General features: G+C 34.8%; 1 protein-coding gene across 2 annotated transcripts in view; it reads left to right on the top strand.

Annotated features, from left to right (window-relative positions):
* Positions 1 to 15,371, top strand: part of EDIL3 (EGF like repeats and discoidin domains 3) — a 409,273-nt gene that overhangs the window by 300,526 nt on the left and 93,376 nt on the right. For both annotated transcript variants that reach the window (XM_036309338.1, XM_036309337.1), the window contains 3 exons: positions 7,300 to 7,455; positions 9,307 to 9,451; positions 14,351 to 14,535. In XM_036309338.1, the coding sequence (XP_036165231.1) occupies positions 7,300 to 7,455; positions 9,307 to 9,451; positions 14,351 to 14,535 (486 nt within the window). The remainder of the gene's footprint in view (positions 1 to 7,299; positions 7,456 to 9,306; positions 9,452 to 14,350; positions 14,536 to 15,371) is intronic.

The raw sequence follows: 15,371 nt of genomic DNA, 5'->3' as shown, positions 1-15,371 counted from the left end.
GATATTCACTTAAGCTGCTCTTTTTTACTAACATAAACATTCTGCACTAAATATGTGTATGGCTCTAGCCAGGTGCCCACTTGGTTAGAGCATCGTCCAGATACTCCAAGGTTGCAGGTTCAAGCTCTGGTCAGGGCCCATACAAGAAGCAACCAATGAATGCATAAATAAGTGGAGCAACTAATTGATGTTTCTCTCTCTCTCTCTCCCTCTGCTCTCTCTCTCTCTAAAACCAATAAATTTAAAAAATTAAAAGTATGTACGTGCATTCTTCATTGAGGAATTATGCAAGTTTCTTTTAAAAAAATATCCAGGAATAACTTTCTTCATTTTATTAAGGACTAACAAATTGAAGTGAGTATGCCAGTTTATACCCCTCCCATCAACAGAGGAATACTTCACCAATACTTGATATTATCTTATATTTTTTTGTTTTACCATTTTGACTGAAAATAGCTGTCTTCTTATTTAATTTACATGTATTTAATAATTAGTGAATGTTTACATATTGATCTTTCCTTTTTTTGAATTGCTTTTTAATATCTTTTCCTCTGTTTTCTATTGGTTTCTGTATCTCTTTAGTGTGTGTGTGTGTGTGTGTGTGTGTGTGTGTGTGTGTGTGTAACCATTTCCCCTGTATATTTCAGACCAGTAGTTGTCAACAGAATGTGCAGTTCACATATTTGTTGTGGAGGCAGGGAGGCCCAAAGACTCATTCAGGAGGTTCACAGTTCAACCCTGTTTTCATAAGAATTCTAAGAGTTTCTTTGCCAGTGTTATTATGTTAGCATTTGCACCAATGCCATAAAACAAAGGTTAGTAAAACGGTGGGTGTCTTAGCACAAATCAAGACTGTAGCACAAAACTGTACTAGTAGTCATTGTATTAATTACCATCACACGCATGTTATAGTACAAAAAAAAAAATCTAGCTTATTTAAGAATGTCTTTGATGAAGCACTAATGATTATTGTGTTTCTTAAATGCCAACTCTTGCTGTATATTTAATATTCAGCGAGATAAAATGGAAATTACACATAAAGCACTTCTGCTGAGTACTAAGTATGATGATTATTTCAAGGGAGAGCACTTGGGAGATTGTGTGCGTTAAGAGCTGACCTATACTCTCCCTTTTTGAATATCATGTTTAGTTCAAAGAACAGCAACAAACTGACTATTCATACCTGGACATATGGCAGGTATTTTCTTGAAAATGAATAAAGCAATCCTGTCATATTAAGGAAAATTGATGGTAGTAATTGTTGCTAGTGATAACATTAGAAATGTCAAGTGAAAGTTAGAATTTTGGAAAAATGTAACCTCCAATGTGAGCTCTATAGTTGCAATACTTAAAGATTTTGTTCTGATGACATTGGTGGTGATATTAATGAATGTGACTTTTTGATATTATATAATAAAATCTGTCATCATTTAGAGAATCTGCATAGCTCAGTGAGCTTATGTTTCTCAAATGCCCAATGAATAATGTTACAAAACCATGCATTGGTAAAAGATCTATACAAAGTGCAAGATAAATCATTGGATTTAAACTTAATGAATATGAAAAGTTCACTGTTAACTTTTCAGATTCCACACTGCATTTAAATTTTAAGAAACTATTACTTGTCAAGGGTATTCAAACTTATCTGAATAAGTTGTTAAAATACTCCTTCTTTTTCCAACTCTGTGAAGCTGTGTTTTTTTTTAATATACTTCAGCCAAAAAATATTTCACAGTAGATTGAATGCAGAAGCAAATATGAGGACCTACTTGTCGTCTCTTAAGCCAGAAAAAGAGATTATCAACATTGTAAAACAACCTCTCCTTGGTAAATTTTTGGTATTAAACAAAAGAATTAGTATTTTATAAAAATAGGGTATTTATGTTAAAGTGTAACTGGTTTGTTATTGTTATTTTTCATTAAATAATAAATATTTCTAAAATATTTCAGTATTAATTTCTAATTATGTACATATTAAATAGATGTATATGTATATGTATATATATGTATATGTATATGTATATGTATATGTATATGTATATGTATATGTATATGTATATGTATATTACATGCCTGCTGTGAGTGTATTTACTCTTTGGGGCCTTTAAAAATTTTTATTAAAGGAATCATGAGACCTAAAGTTTTGAGAACTAGTGTATTAAATAAAACTGTCAGTTTTTGATGGTACACTTATCTTCTCCCACACTGTCACCTTTCTATTAATTTTACCTGTGATGTACTTGGTTAAAAATAAATCTTTAAATTTTTATGAGCCAATTCCCTTTACACTTTGTGCTTTTCTCATCTTCTTAGAATAACAGCTTCTTCAACTCTGAGGTCACAAAAATATGCTTCTACTTTTTTTTCTATTAAATGGATAGTGTTACTTTTCACATTTGGCTTTTAATACATTCCAATCCACATTAATTTCTCTCAGTGTAGACAATCAGTTTTCCTAACACCATTTACTAAATAATCTACCCTCTCCTCATTGAAATATAATGCTGCCTCAAGTATGGATATATATTAATATATAGCCTCTTTCTGGATCTCCCTTCCAATTCCACATGGATATTTATCTGTTTATGCTAGTACCACATTTTACATCTAAATCGTCTCATAGTTTTAATATATGGCAAAATTCCTTCCATTGTACCTTTCCATTATTCCTTTAGCTATTTATTAGTGAAGGTTTATTTTTCAATGTATAATTTAAAATAAAAACAATATATTTCAGAATAAATTTATCATGACAGAATAGTATATCCTCTTGATGTTGATAAAAACTGCACAGAATTTACAAATAAAATTGAGGGAACCAACTTATTATGCTGTCTTATTCATTATGCTGTCTTCTGTTTTGTCTTTTAGTTAAAAATGTTCTCATAAGACCATAAGAATTATTTATTAGGTTAATTTCTAGATACTTTATCATTACTTTTGCTATTATAGATAACATCATTATCAATGCATTGTTTGCCCTGTACAGTAGTATGAAAAGAAGTATGAAATACACACTGTTTTGTTGCTAAAGTCTTAGTGCTCTTTCCACATTATTTCCAGATAATTGTGGAATCAATTACTTGATTCCACACCAAAACTTGACAAGCAGCAATTCTTAAAATCTTATGCCAACATATCTCTCACTCTCTCATTCTCTCTCTTTCTCTCATCTCCTCCCTCTCCTTTCCCTTCTTCCTTTCTGATTCTTGTTCTTTTAATAATTGTATAATATTTTATTTTCTGGACTTTTCCTTAATGAAATAACTTAGACCCCCTATTGATAGACATTTTAACCTATTTGAAATTGTGTCCTATTATATATAACCCTGTGGGAAACAACTTTGCATCCACATCAATTTGCTTATGTGGTTATACTTGTAGACTACATTTCTAAAATGAAAGGCTGAGCTTAGGAAAATGTGCATTGGTCATTTTGTTTCATATCACTAAATTGTTCTTCATGAAAGATTGTGTTACTTATACTCCCACCAAGAATGTACAAGCTTTCCTGTTTTTCTATACTTTTTCTAATATTGTATAATTTTTTTTGCTTTTTTATTATGTAAAGTGTGACTTATAGCATCCTGAAGTAGATTAAAAGGCAATGCTATTTTGCCATAAAATACTGTTGGAATAGGATAAAGGGGAATTACTTGCAGCATGTCTTGTGGTGGAGATGTTTCTAAAATTGTTCTATAGCCTTCATCCAGTGTTTAATTTATTTCTCACAGAAATATAGATTTCTCACATTAAATTTTAGTATGACCATGACAGTGAATTCTTAGCCTTTATATTGAGGTCCCAACACCTAGTCACTGTTAATAATCCTGTATTCTAGAAATCACTTTTAAAAATTATTATTTTTTGATTGTTATGTATCTATAATTTAAGCTTTAGAAAATTAATCTATGGTTCATCAGCTAAAACTCTGGCAGAGATAATTGGGCCATCCATAAGAGATATAAACAAGATAACTAAAATGAGATCAAAGATAATTGAGAAAGGAATGATCAGCAAAATCGTGTGGAATTTAACTTCTAAAATGGGAGGAAAAATTATTAAAACTGTCCACTATTTATTATATATATATATAAAGTTTCATATTATGAAGAGTCTCATAAAAAGAAAAAAGAATGTCATACATAAGATACTGGGAGAATATTTCTCTTCCATAGCCATGTGGTAATTTACCTAACATAGTAAAAGAAGTATCTTTCAGAGGTTATCTATTCCAAATTTCACTGTTAAAATTATAAAGTCAATCTTTAAAAAAACTAATAGATATAAATGTTAAGAGTAATAAGTAAAATTTACCTTTATGGTGGATATTCACTTTTTTTGAGCATCCAAACAATATTTTTACATAAAATGTATTTATGTAAGTAAATTTGATGTCTGAATATTGAAATGAGAAAAGCAAAATTGGATTTCAGAATCAACTCCCTTAGTATTAGTGGTGAAAAAGGGGGACAACAGACCCAGAATTTAAATGCAAAAATATTGTTTAAAAGGTCTGCATTAAAAGAGTCAGAGATGGATATACTCACCAGTGGGAGGCTGGGGACTACCTTGGCCAAGTTCTTTAACTCATCAAAATTCCAGGTTTTCTTTATACATAAACTAGAGGCCCGGTGCACAAAAATGTGTGCACTCGGGGGGGGGGGGGGTTCCTCAACCCAACCTGTGCCCTCTCGCAGTCTGGAACCCCTCAGGGGATGACCACCTGCTGGCTTAGGCCCGCTGCCCAGGGGGTTGGGCCCAAGATGGCAATCAGACATCCCTCTGGCAGCCCGGGAGCCCTCGGGGGATTCCCAGTTGCCAGCGGGGAGCAGAACTAAGCTGCAGTCGGACATCCTTAGCGCTGCTGAGGAGGCAGGAGAGGCTCCCACCACCACCGCTGTACTGGCAGCCATCAGCCTGGCTTGTGGCTGAGCAGAACTCCTCCCATGTGAGAGCTCCCTGACCACCAGGGGCCAGCTCCTGCATTGAGCGTCTGCCCCCTGGTGGTCAGTGTGTGTCATAGTGACCAGTCATTCCCAGTCCTTCTGCTGTCAGTTTGCATATTGCCCTTTTACTATATAGGCTAGAGGCCTGGTGCATGGGTGGTGGCCTGCTGGTTTGCCCTGAATGGTGTCCCAGATCAGGGTGGGGGTCCCGCTTGGGTGCCTGGCCAGCCTGGATGAGGGGATGATGGCTGTTTGCAGCTAGGCACACCCCCTTCAGGGTAGGGGTCCCCACTGGGGTGCCTGGCCAGTCTGGGTGAGGGGCTGAGGGCCGTTTTCAGGCTGGCGGGTGACTGAAGCTCCCAACCTCTCCTTTTTTTCTTCTTCTTTTTTTTAATCCTGGTATTTATTTACCTTCTATGGCTGTCACTGGAACTGAGAGCCGGCTTTAGCTCTGAGGCTCGGTTCCAGCTCTGAGACCTCGGCTGCTGAAAGCAGGTATCTGGGTTTGTTTGGGTTCTATAATTGTAACACTGTTGCGGTCCTGCTAGCTCCAGCTCTGAGGGCTGAAAGCAGGTTTCTGGGGTTATTTACCTTCTATAATTGCAACAATGTTTCTTAGACTGCAGCTCAGAGACCAGCACCGGCAGGCAGGGAACCTTGGCTTCCTCCGTCACTGGAGAAAGCAAGCCTCCTATTCGCTTCAGCTGCCTGACTGCCGGCCGCCATCTTTGTTGGCAGTTAATTTGCATATCTTGCTGATTAGCCAATGGAAAGGGTACCAAAGTTACAGTTAATTACCATGTTTATCTATTATTAGATAGGATAAGACTGAGGATTGCTCTGTGAGTGAGCAGCAGACCGTGAGGAACCTCATGCCATTCAGAGAAGGAAGATGAGACTAGGAAACTGAAAATCAAGAGGAAGGCAAACCTTACCATGTTGGCAAATTTTCAAAAGCCTAAACGTGTGCTGCCTACATGCAGGATTCAGGATTGCCCACAAGACACTAACATATTTAAAATGTATAAATCCAAGGAAATAAAACATTGTAAGCCTTTTCATAAGTCATGGTGTTTGTCTGGAGTGGATTGCTTTCTTAGTTCCAATTTTCAACTTTTTGAATATATGACATAAAGATAGGTAGGTAAATAGATACATAGATAGGAGAGAGAGAGAGAGAGAGAGAGAGAGAGAGAGAGAGAGAGAGAGAGAGAGAGAGAGAGAGAGAGAGAGAGAGAGGAAGAAAGAAAAAGAAAAGAAAGAAAAATAAAGGAGGGAGGGAGGGAAGAAAGAAAATTGATTACAGAGGGGCAGTTTCTTCACATACACATTCTATCATTTCAAATATTAACTCTCAGAGTCTTCTTAGAAAGTGAGAAACCCTAATCACATGAATCTGAAGATTGTCTGGTTTTCTCTGGAAAATGGTCTCTGAATTATTACTATAGTAAAAGACATTAAAATGTTTTGATTTGTTGTTGGTAGAGAGAGAAACTTAACAACAATTTTTCTAGAACATACATAGAAGATTTTGCATGCAGCATAAAGGCATTTTAAAATGAATGACACAATTTTTAATAATTTCCAGATACAAAGAAAATATTTTTGTTTTATGATTTAATTATCATACAATAATTGCCAAAATGAGCTCCCCTATTTAAATATCAGGAGAATATTAGATTTGTTATTACAGGACTGTTACTCCTGCAGCAAACTATTGTTGGGCGATTTATAATGGGGAGAAAATATGAAGAGAAAATACCAGTTAGAAAGTCTCCCTATGATGAAATGAAGAGAAAGCAAGTATTTGATGAAAAGCCCTCTATAACTTATAGTGGAGATAACTATATAAAAATCTAGAAACTGAAGATACTTCTGTTTGTTTTTTTGCTTTTGTCAATTTTGTTGCCTTTAGCTTTCTTATTCTAGTACTCAAAGATCTCAGGGAGATTTTCATGTTTTATTTTAAGTAGAAATTTGTTGATGTCTAAAGCATTTGAGACACATTTACAATTATGTTGACCTTAGAGTTTCATTGTAATGTCACTAAGGCTATTTTGACAAGGTAATATTCCGTTTTCAGTTTACTAAGTCGCATCTTCATATTATAACCAACCAATGTTTTCTATACTTAACATTTTGGGGGCACATTGCCTTTTTCAAAGTTTGTTCACAAATATTGCTTTGCTTAAAAAAGGGTTTTCGAAAAAGATTCTGAATCTAAACTTCTAATATTCATCTTTTAAAATTATAAGAAATTACTATATTTTTGTATTGTTTTAAATATATACGAATAAATATTGTTATCCTGAAAGCAATGAGATAACCATTGATTTTCCTGTTTCCTCAGATAAATTTACAAAGAAAAATGAGAGTTACTGGTGTAATTACCCAAGGAGCCAAGAGGATTGGAAGCCCAGAATATATAAAATCCTACAAAATTGCCTATAGTAATGATGGAAAGACTTGGACAATGTACAAAGTGAAAGGCACCAATGAAGATGTGGTAAGAATGAATTAACATAGTTAATTTAAAAGTCAAATTTCATTAATAATCATTGCTTACCAAATGAATAATGGGTCTTCATCAGAAGCTTTATGTTGTTGCAAATAAATTTATGGTATTTTAATAAATATTAGACTAGTGGGGTGAAAGGGATAAGGAGTTTTTCCAAGTTATAAATGTACACTGACTACCATTTAAGACTTTCTCTGATTTTAATTGTTGATCTTATAATCACTTTATCAGAAGGTTAACAATATTGGCATGACAATTGTTTTATTTTAATAATAGTTCATTTTAAATTTCACTGTATTGCTTTGACTAATATATTAGCACTCTCCATAATCAAATAACTATAGATCAAAATTGCTATCTGTAAGAAAAATATTATTTGAAAAATAAAGCACGAATATAGAAAAGATGTATATATTTATATATTTCATATTGGGAGAAAAATTTTTATTTAGCAGAACAAAATATTTTAGTAATGTATTTTTATTTATTGAGAGAGAGGAAGAGTGAGAGAAAAAGGAGAAACATCAATTTGTTGTTTCACTTATTTATGCATTCATTGGTTGATTCTTGTATGCACCCTGGCCGGATATTGAACCCACAACCTTGGCATAACGGGATGACACTCTAGCCAATTTAGCTACCCAGCCAGGGCTATAGAATAAAACATTTTAGAGAAAATACATATTCAATGTCTCCTTTGCCTTTCTTATGATATTCCCAATTTTAATGAACTTTTATTAATTTTTTAAATTTCACTGCAGCTCATTCCATTTAAAGACAAGTCATTAGACTAGACTTAACAAATTATAAAAGAATTTTCAAATTACCTTCTCAAATAAATTTAAATAAATTTATCTGTTTACCAGGTCATGTAAAATAACAATAAGATTAAAAGAATTTTAAAATAACATGTTTAGCCGAAACCGGTTTGGCTCAGTGGATAGAGCGTCGGCCTGCGGACTGAGGGGTCCCGGGTTCGATTCCGGTCAAGGGCATGTACCTGGGCTGTGGGCACATCCCCAGTGGGGGATGTGCAGGAGGCGGCTGATCGATGTTTCTCTCCCATCAATGTTTCTAGCTCTCTATCTCTCTCCCTTCCTCTCTGTAAAAAATCAATAAAATATATTTTAAAAAAATAAATAAATAAAATAACATGTTTAATCCTTAATTTTAGAAGGAAATCTAGTTTTTCCATATATATATATATAGATAGATAGATATAGATATATCTATCTATCTATCTATCTATATATATATATATTTGGATAAGAAACTCATAATTATATATATATATATATATATATATATATATATATAATTATGAGTTTCTTATCCAATGATCTAGGACTGACCAATAAGATGTAATCTTAGGAATCAGACCCTAAAGCATCATAAGTCTGATCATACTGATCATAGCATTAGAGAGACTGAGTGAACAGGAAGCACAGGAAAGACTAGTTCATAAACAACAACAAAATATCATTACTAAGTAGTAAAATGAACATACTAGATTAAGTTGAAAGGCTTAAAGTGCCCATTTTTCAAAAAAAGAAAGAAGCATTCCCCTGGCTTTGAAGGACTGACCTTAAAATTGACAATACCCTCACAATATAGATTATACCATAGGCTACATTGGTTCGTAACATTAATTAGTATTTTAGTTCTAGGTTTTATATATTCAGCTTATGGAAAGGTGCTTCCTAAATGCTTCAGACCCCCAAATTATTTAATCTAATTTTGGAAAGATTATGTTGGGTAGGATATAAGATCAATACAGAAAAACAGGTAAAGGAGCTGTTACAATTAATAATTACAACTCTAGATCATCTCTTTACACAGGTGTTTCGTGGAAATGTTGATAACAACACACCCTATGCTAACTCTTTCACACCCCCGATAAAAGCTCAGTATGTAAGACTTTATCCCCAAGTTTGTCGAAGACACTGTACTTTGAGAATGGAACTTCTTGGATGTGAACTATCAGGTGAGTCCCATATTATCTATTTTAGTATTTTCTTTAAAGAAAAAAAAATGGTGTGTAGTCTACTACTAACCTGTAATTTTTCAACACCCATAGATATTCATTCCTGCTATAACCTGTCTAGGGCATGGTTCAGTGATAAACTCGTGTGTGTGTGTGTGTGTGAGAGAGAGAGATAAACCATCTAAAACATGCTACAGAAGACAACTAACGTAGAAAGAGCACTGTATTTCTTTGAGTAGTCAATGAAAATACAACAAATTCTCACTGGAAACTTTTGTTTCTTTAAATGTCTTACTGTTTTTAGTATTAACTATGATTTATGTTTTGTGACAAATGTTCAGTCAAAACTGAAATCTGCCTGACTTTGTAAATTACAGTTACATTTAGGCTATATGGAATAGAAAAGTAAGCTTTATCTCTGTCCATCTACTGTAAGAACTTGGCTTTTGGGATTTTTTTAATGAAACATGTACATTTTATCATTTCTCCCAAGGAGACAATACTTCAATACCAAGATTGCTACTATAAATTCACTCTTGGATCATTCTTACCTACCACCCTGCCTATTGTATAAACAGTGGTTATCCAACTCAAAGATAATCCATCAAAGGACTCAGGTTAAATAATCCTTATCTTCCAGGGGCATCAGTATTAAATATAAAGATGAAGACTTGATATGTAGCTCTCTCAGTGATCCCATATCAATATAGCTAGATTCTGAACTAAACAGACAATTTTGTCTAGGCATTTCACTGTGTTTCTTTTTGGTGGTGGTTCTTATTCTAGCATCAACAGTTACATGAAATGTAATTGTTTTGTTCAAACAACTGTGTTTTGAAAAATAAAAAATTAATGTGTACCTCACTTTTTAGAATAACCTTCAAAGAAGAAAGGCTTTTATCAAATGTATAATGATACTATTTAGTTAAAAATGGGAGGACACAAGCCCTGGCCAGGTGGCTCATGTGGCTGAAGCATCGTCCTGTACACCAAAGCTTGCAGGTTCAATTCCCAGTCAGGGCATTTACCGAGGTTGCAGTCAACTGACCTATGTTTCTCTCCCACATTGATGTTTCTATCGTTCTCTCTCTCTCTCTCTCTCTCATTTTCTCCCCCCTTCCTCTTCTCTCTAAAATCAATAACTATATCCTTGGGTGAAAGTTAAAAAAAATAGGAGGACACATCCGTAGAACAGAATAACTGGGAACTATTTATGTATTTCAAGAGGTTGTGTATTGGTTATAATATATACTTTATATTTATTTCCCTTCTTAGGTATATTTGTGATGTTGAGAAAAGGAATGATTTTTAAGCAAATAAAAGTTACTATTAAAAAACAACCAAACTTTTACCCCACCAGTATGTCTCAGTGGTTGAGCATTGACCCATGAATCAGGAGGTCACTGGTTCGATTCCTGGTCAGGACATCTGTCTGGGTTGTGGACCCAGTAGGAGGCATGTAAGAGGCATCCAATAGATAGATGTTTCTCTCCATTCTATGTTTCTATCTCTATCCCTCTCACTTCCTCTCTCTCTAAAATAAATAAAAACATGTTTTAAAAACAACAACATACTTTAAATGAACCCATTATATTTAAAGGAATCAGAGACATTTAGCTAGATGACTGAATTTGTTTTAAGAATCATATTTCATATTATATATGGGTGTCTTTTATGAAGCAGCCAACATATGGTTTTAGTACTATTAATTACCCTAACAGGGATGTTTTCCTTATTTTCTTAATTCAAACCTGCTTACTGACTACCAGTAAATCTGAGCAGGATTGTTGTACAGTGTTTTTATTGCATGTCACTATATCACCACAGGCCGGTGTCAACCCTATCTCATCCATCATAAAGCAATCAAGAAGAAGCCACAGATGATGAGGTTTGCTACAAGCCCCCGTGGTTTTTCGTTGCTTTACATCACCTTCCCAGACTTTTCAGCCATTTGATTTGTGAGGGTCAGTCTCTCATACATGGCACAGTTATACCCCTAAGGGGTAAATATATTTTACTTTCAAGTTTGACTTGAGGTTACACCTGACACTTTACAGATTTTTATGTTCTCAGAAAGAAGCCATACCCATCTCCCACACCCACACATTGATTTGAACTTGCATGCAGAGAATAATATCACTTGATGGATACTTTTAAAAGCTGTAAAATAATCAATTTCATTGTTAATATTTCATTTTGTACAGGTGCTTTCCATGATGGTAAAATCATTTATACTTATCAAATCATATGGATGAGAAGGAAAATTTGTAAGGCAAATTGGAAGAGGTTAGCTGTTACATTTGGAAATAAACAGTAATATAATGTGTGGAATTATTTCCCACAATCCAGTGCAACACTATAAAGCCCAAGGCTGCCTTATTGTATTCAATAAACTGTTATAAGATCTCTCAGCCTTCCTAGAAGATCAGCAGCTAATCTTTTACCAGATACTTAAAAAGAAAACCCCTAAATTCTCTGAGAGAGATATGATTTAAGATGTTTAGATTGAAATGGATCATGACCGTAATTAGAGGAGGAATAGTCATTCATTCATTCTTTGAACAAATTATTCAGAACTTCCTCTGGGCTAAGTACTAGACAGTGGATGGGTATGAAATGAATTCAATGACAGCGTGGAAATGGTGAAAGTAAAGGTATCCCTTTTCTAGGCAATATTTGAAATACTCTGTTATGTCACAAAAGGAAGAAACCAACAACCTTTCCTTTTTCCCTTGTATCTCTTCTGCAAGTCCATCGGTTTTACAAAAGCTCCAGTAGCAGGGCAGGGTGGGGGTGAGGACTTGATGAGAACAATAGAAGAACAAGTCAGAAATCTGTAATTTAGATAAAGCATGTTACCATAGAACTGCCTGAAGATAAATGACATGTCATTAAGACTTTAGAACTTTCTACAATCCTTGAGATTTGGTCATAAAACTTTTCTCCTCCAGAATTTATATTTAGAAGTTCTAGTTATTTTTATCATGGGACTTAAGAGTGTATGTCTCTGATCCCTAAAACCCAACAAAACTTGTACTAAAACATAATTGGCTAACCCTCCATCACCGTTTTGGCAATGTTTGCATAGGATAGGCATTTCCTAGAAGGTGGAGTTGAAGGAAGACATGGAGGAGCCTCAAGAAGGAAGAAGTATCTACATGGACTAAGACAGAAAGCAATTCATTGTAGTTAAGAACTATTTATCATTGAAGAGTTCTAAGCCACTTCTCTTAGGGCCTTGACTTCAAATGGTTTAGTTTTAGAAACTAAGTTTCTAAAACTCCAGCCAGTCATAAGCTATTTAGTACCCCCTGATATGCTGATTTGAGGTCTTAACATTGTTATCTGTTGAAATGAGCTTTATGGAAATAATAAAAAGAGCTAACATTTACTTAATGTTAGCTATATGCTGGCACTGTTTCTAAATACTTTAAATTTATTAGCTAATTTCTTAAAACACTTCTTTAAGGTGGTTTCTTATCATTATCTTAGAGATGAGAAAACTGAGGCACAATGTAGTTAAATAATGGGTATAAGTACACAGATTGTGAGGGACCAATAGAGTATGAGGAAATGGCATTGATTGGAGGAGTCTCCCTTTTATCTTGGATTTCTTTTAACAGCTTTATAGATCTAGGTCATATAGATAGATATAGATAGATATAGATAGATATAGATACAGACACAGATAGAGATAGAGATATATAGATATATCAGAGAAGAAGGAAGACAGAGAGAGAAATAGATACATCAATGATGAGAGAGAATCATTAATTGGCTGCCTCCTGCACACCCCCCTCTGAAAATCAAACCCCAAACCCTGCCATGTGCCCCAACCTGGAATCGAACCGTGACCTCCTGGTTCATAGGTTGACACTCAACCATTGAGCAACACAGGCCAGTCTTATTTTGGATTTCTTGATAATAAAACTTACTTTGTGGAAGCCTCAACAACTGCATAATATGATAACAGAATCATGCTTCCTATGGATGGCTTTATGGATGGAATTTTGTCACAATTATAATTCAAGATTGGAAGTTCATGTGCATACACACACACATATGCACATACACACACACACATATTTTAAGGACAGACAAACCCACAATTTGCACCATGTCAAACCTGAAACCATGTGTGGCAAATTTGAGAATCTTCCAAATTTACCCAATACCAGAAGCTATTGAGTATGATCAAAATATAAGAATGTATAAAAGACTCATCCCATAATGGCTTTTGCTAGAATTACTTTCTTCTGTTATGTATTTGTTTAAATCCTATACTTGTACAATGCCAGGCACATGGTGTACTTTGAATAAATATTAGCTTCTCACCTTCCAGAAGAAGTCATGTTGGTGCTATAAGAATATGTGATAAAGATTAGCAAACATTTCTTGGAAAAGAAAATGCTGTCCAGTTCAAAATACACCATTGGAGCAGTTTGTGAAAATGACTTCGTACTGAGGGAATTTTCATTTGCAGTATTATGGAAGCAAATAAAAGAAAACCAAATATACTTTGTGAGAAAATGTTCCATTTTTAAAGGCGCAATGAAACTGTTGAAAGCTCGGGAACAGTCATGAGGCTATCATTAATGAGACAGGGGAGCATTGTTTTCATTTTGCAGAATCATCTATCGCAGAAAAGTAATTTGAATTCTGTCTTGTTTTCAATTTTTCCAAAATATATTCAGACAAAATAACCTGAATTGGCTATTTTGTTTTTCGATTTTGTTCCAGATTTATTTCTGATTATAACCTTTTTTGAATTTAGATGCTCTCTCTTTGGGGGAATGAATAGCATTAGGCTTAATCTGCTCTTGCCTCTCTAAAATGAAGACATAAAACTTGCAGGGTGATAAATTCTTTTTCTCACGGAGCCCTTCTCATCTCTTTCAGGCTGTTCTGAGCCTCTGGGGATGAAATCGGGGCATATACAGGACTATCAGATCACTGCCTCCAGCATCTTCAGAACTCTCAATATGGACATGTTCACTTGGGAGCCAAGGAAAGCTCGGCTGGACAAGCAGGGCAAAGTGAATGCCTGGACCTCCGGCCACAATGACCAGTCACAGTGGTTACAGGTAACAGTTTTCAAAAACTTTTGCCACCCACTGCACCTCTTCTTTTAAAAGATTTTCTGTTGGTTAGATGATTGTTGGAGTGATTACCTTCATACTAATTTAAATGTGCCTCTCTCTTTGGCTTAACTATATTGGTAAAAAAAAGAAAAAATTCCTATGAAGCTATGTCTGTGTGCTATTTTTCTTCCAATGTTGATGTACAGATGCTACTGTCAGATGGATGCAGCAGGCTATACCAGATCACACGATTATAGATCAATTGGATAGATTACGAGAGTATTTGCATTTTAACTCTCATCTATCCTCACGCTAGGAGTCAATATTGGTTTGAAAGTGTCACAGCAGGAATCTAAACCACCTTGACATCAAGCCACTGACCCGTGGATTGTTCCCATAGAATCATGAATCATGACTTATTAGCTCTATCCCTGTGGTTGCTTAGCAATGGAGCAATTTGATTACATCTCATGATGATGAGAGCTAGGTTATAGAAGGAAAGCAGAGACGGTCTTTTCTTCACTTGGCCTTGTTTTCCCTTATTCTCACAGTTAGAAACATGCCCTTTTTTCTTTCAGGTTCTCCAACCTCACACACTCACATTAACAAGTTAATAAGTATTGGTTATTTCAACTACTCTCAAATTACTCCACTTCTCACCAGCCCACTGCCACTCTCATGCTCTAGGCTACCACCCTCTTTCACCCTGGGTTTTTGCAGCTTTCCAATTTCTGTTCCTACTCTTTAAAAAGCTGTTTCCCAAATTATAATAAGTATGATTTTTCCCAAAATACAAAGGTGATTTTCTTACTCTCTTTTGAAAACTTTTCAATTTCTTT

Source organism: Myotis myotis, unplaced genomic scaffold, assembly GCF_014108235.1.
Source record: "Myotis myotis isolate mMyoMyo1 unplaced genomic scaffold, mMyoMyo1.p scaffold_m19_p_5, whole genome shotgun sequence".
Lineage (NCBI taxonomy): Eukaryota > Metazoa > Chordata > Mammalia > Chiroptera > Vespertilionidae > Myotis > Myotis myotis.
The sequence above is the reverse complement of the archived record's forward strand: the minus strand, read 5'-3'. Positions and strand labels throughout refer to the sequence as shown.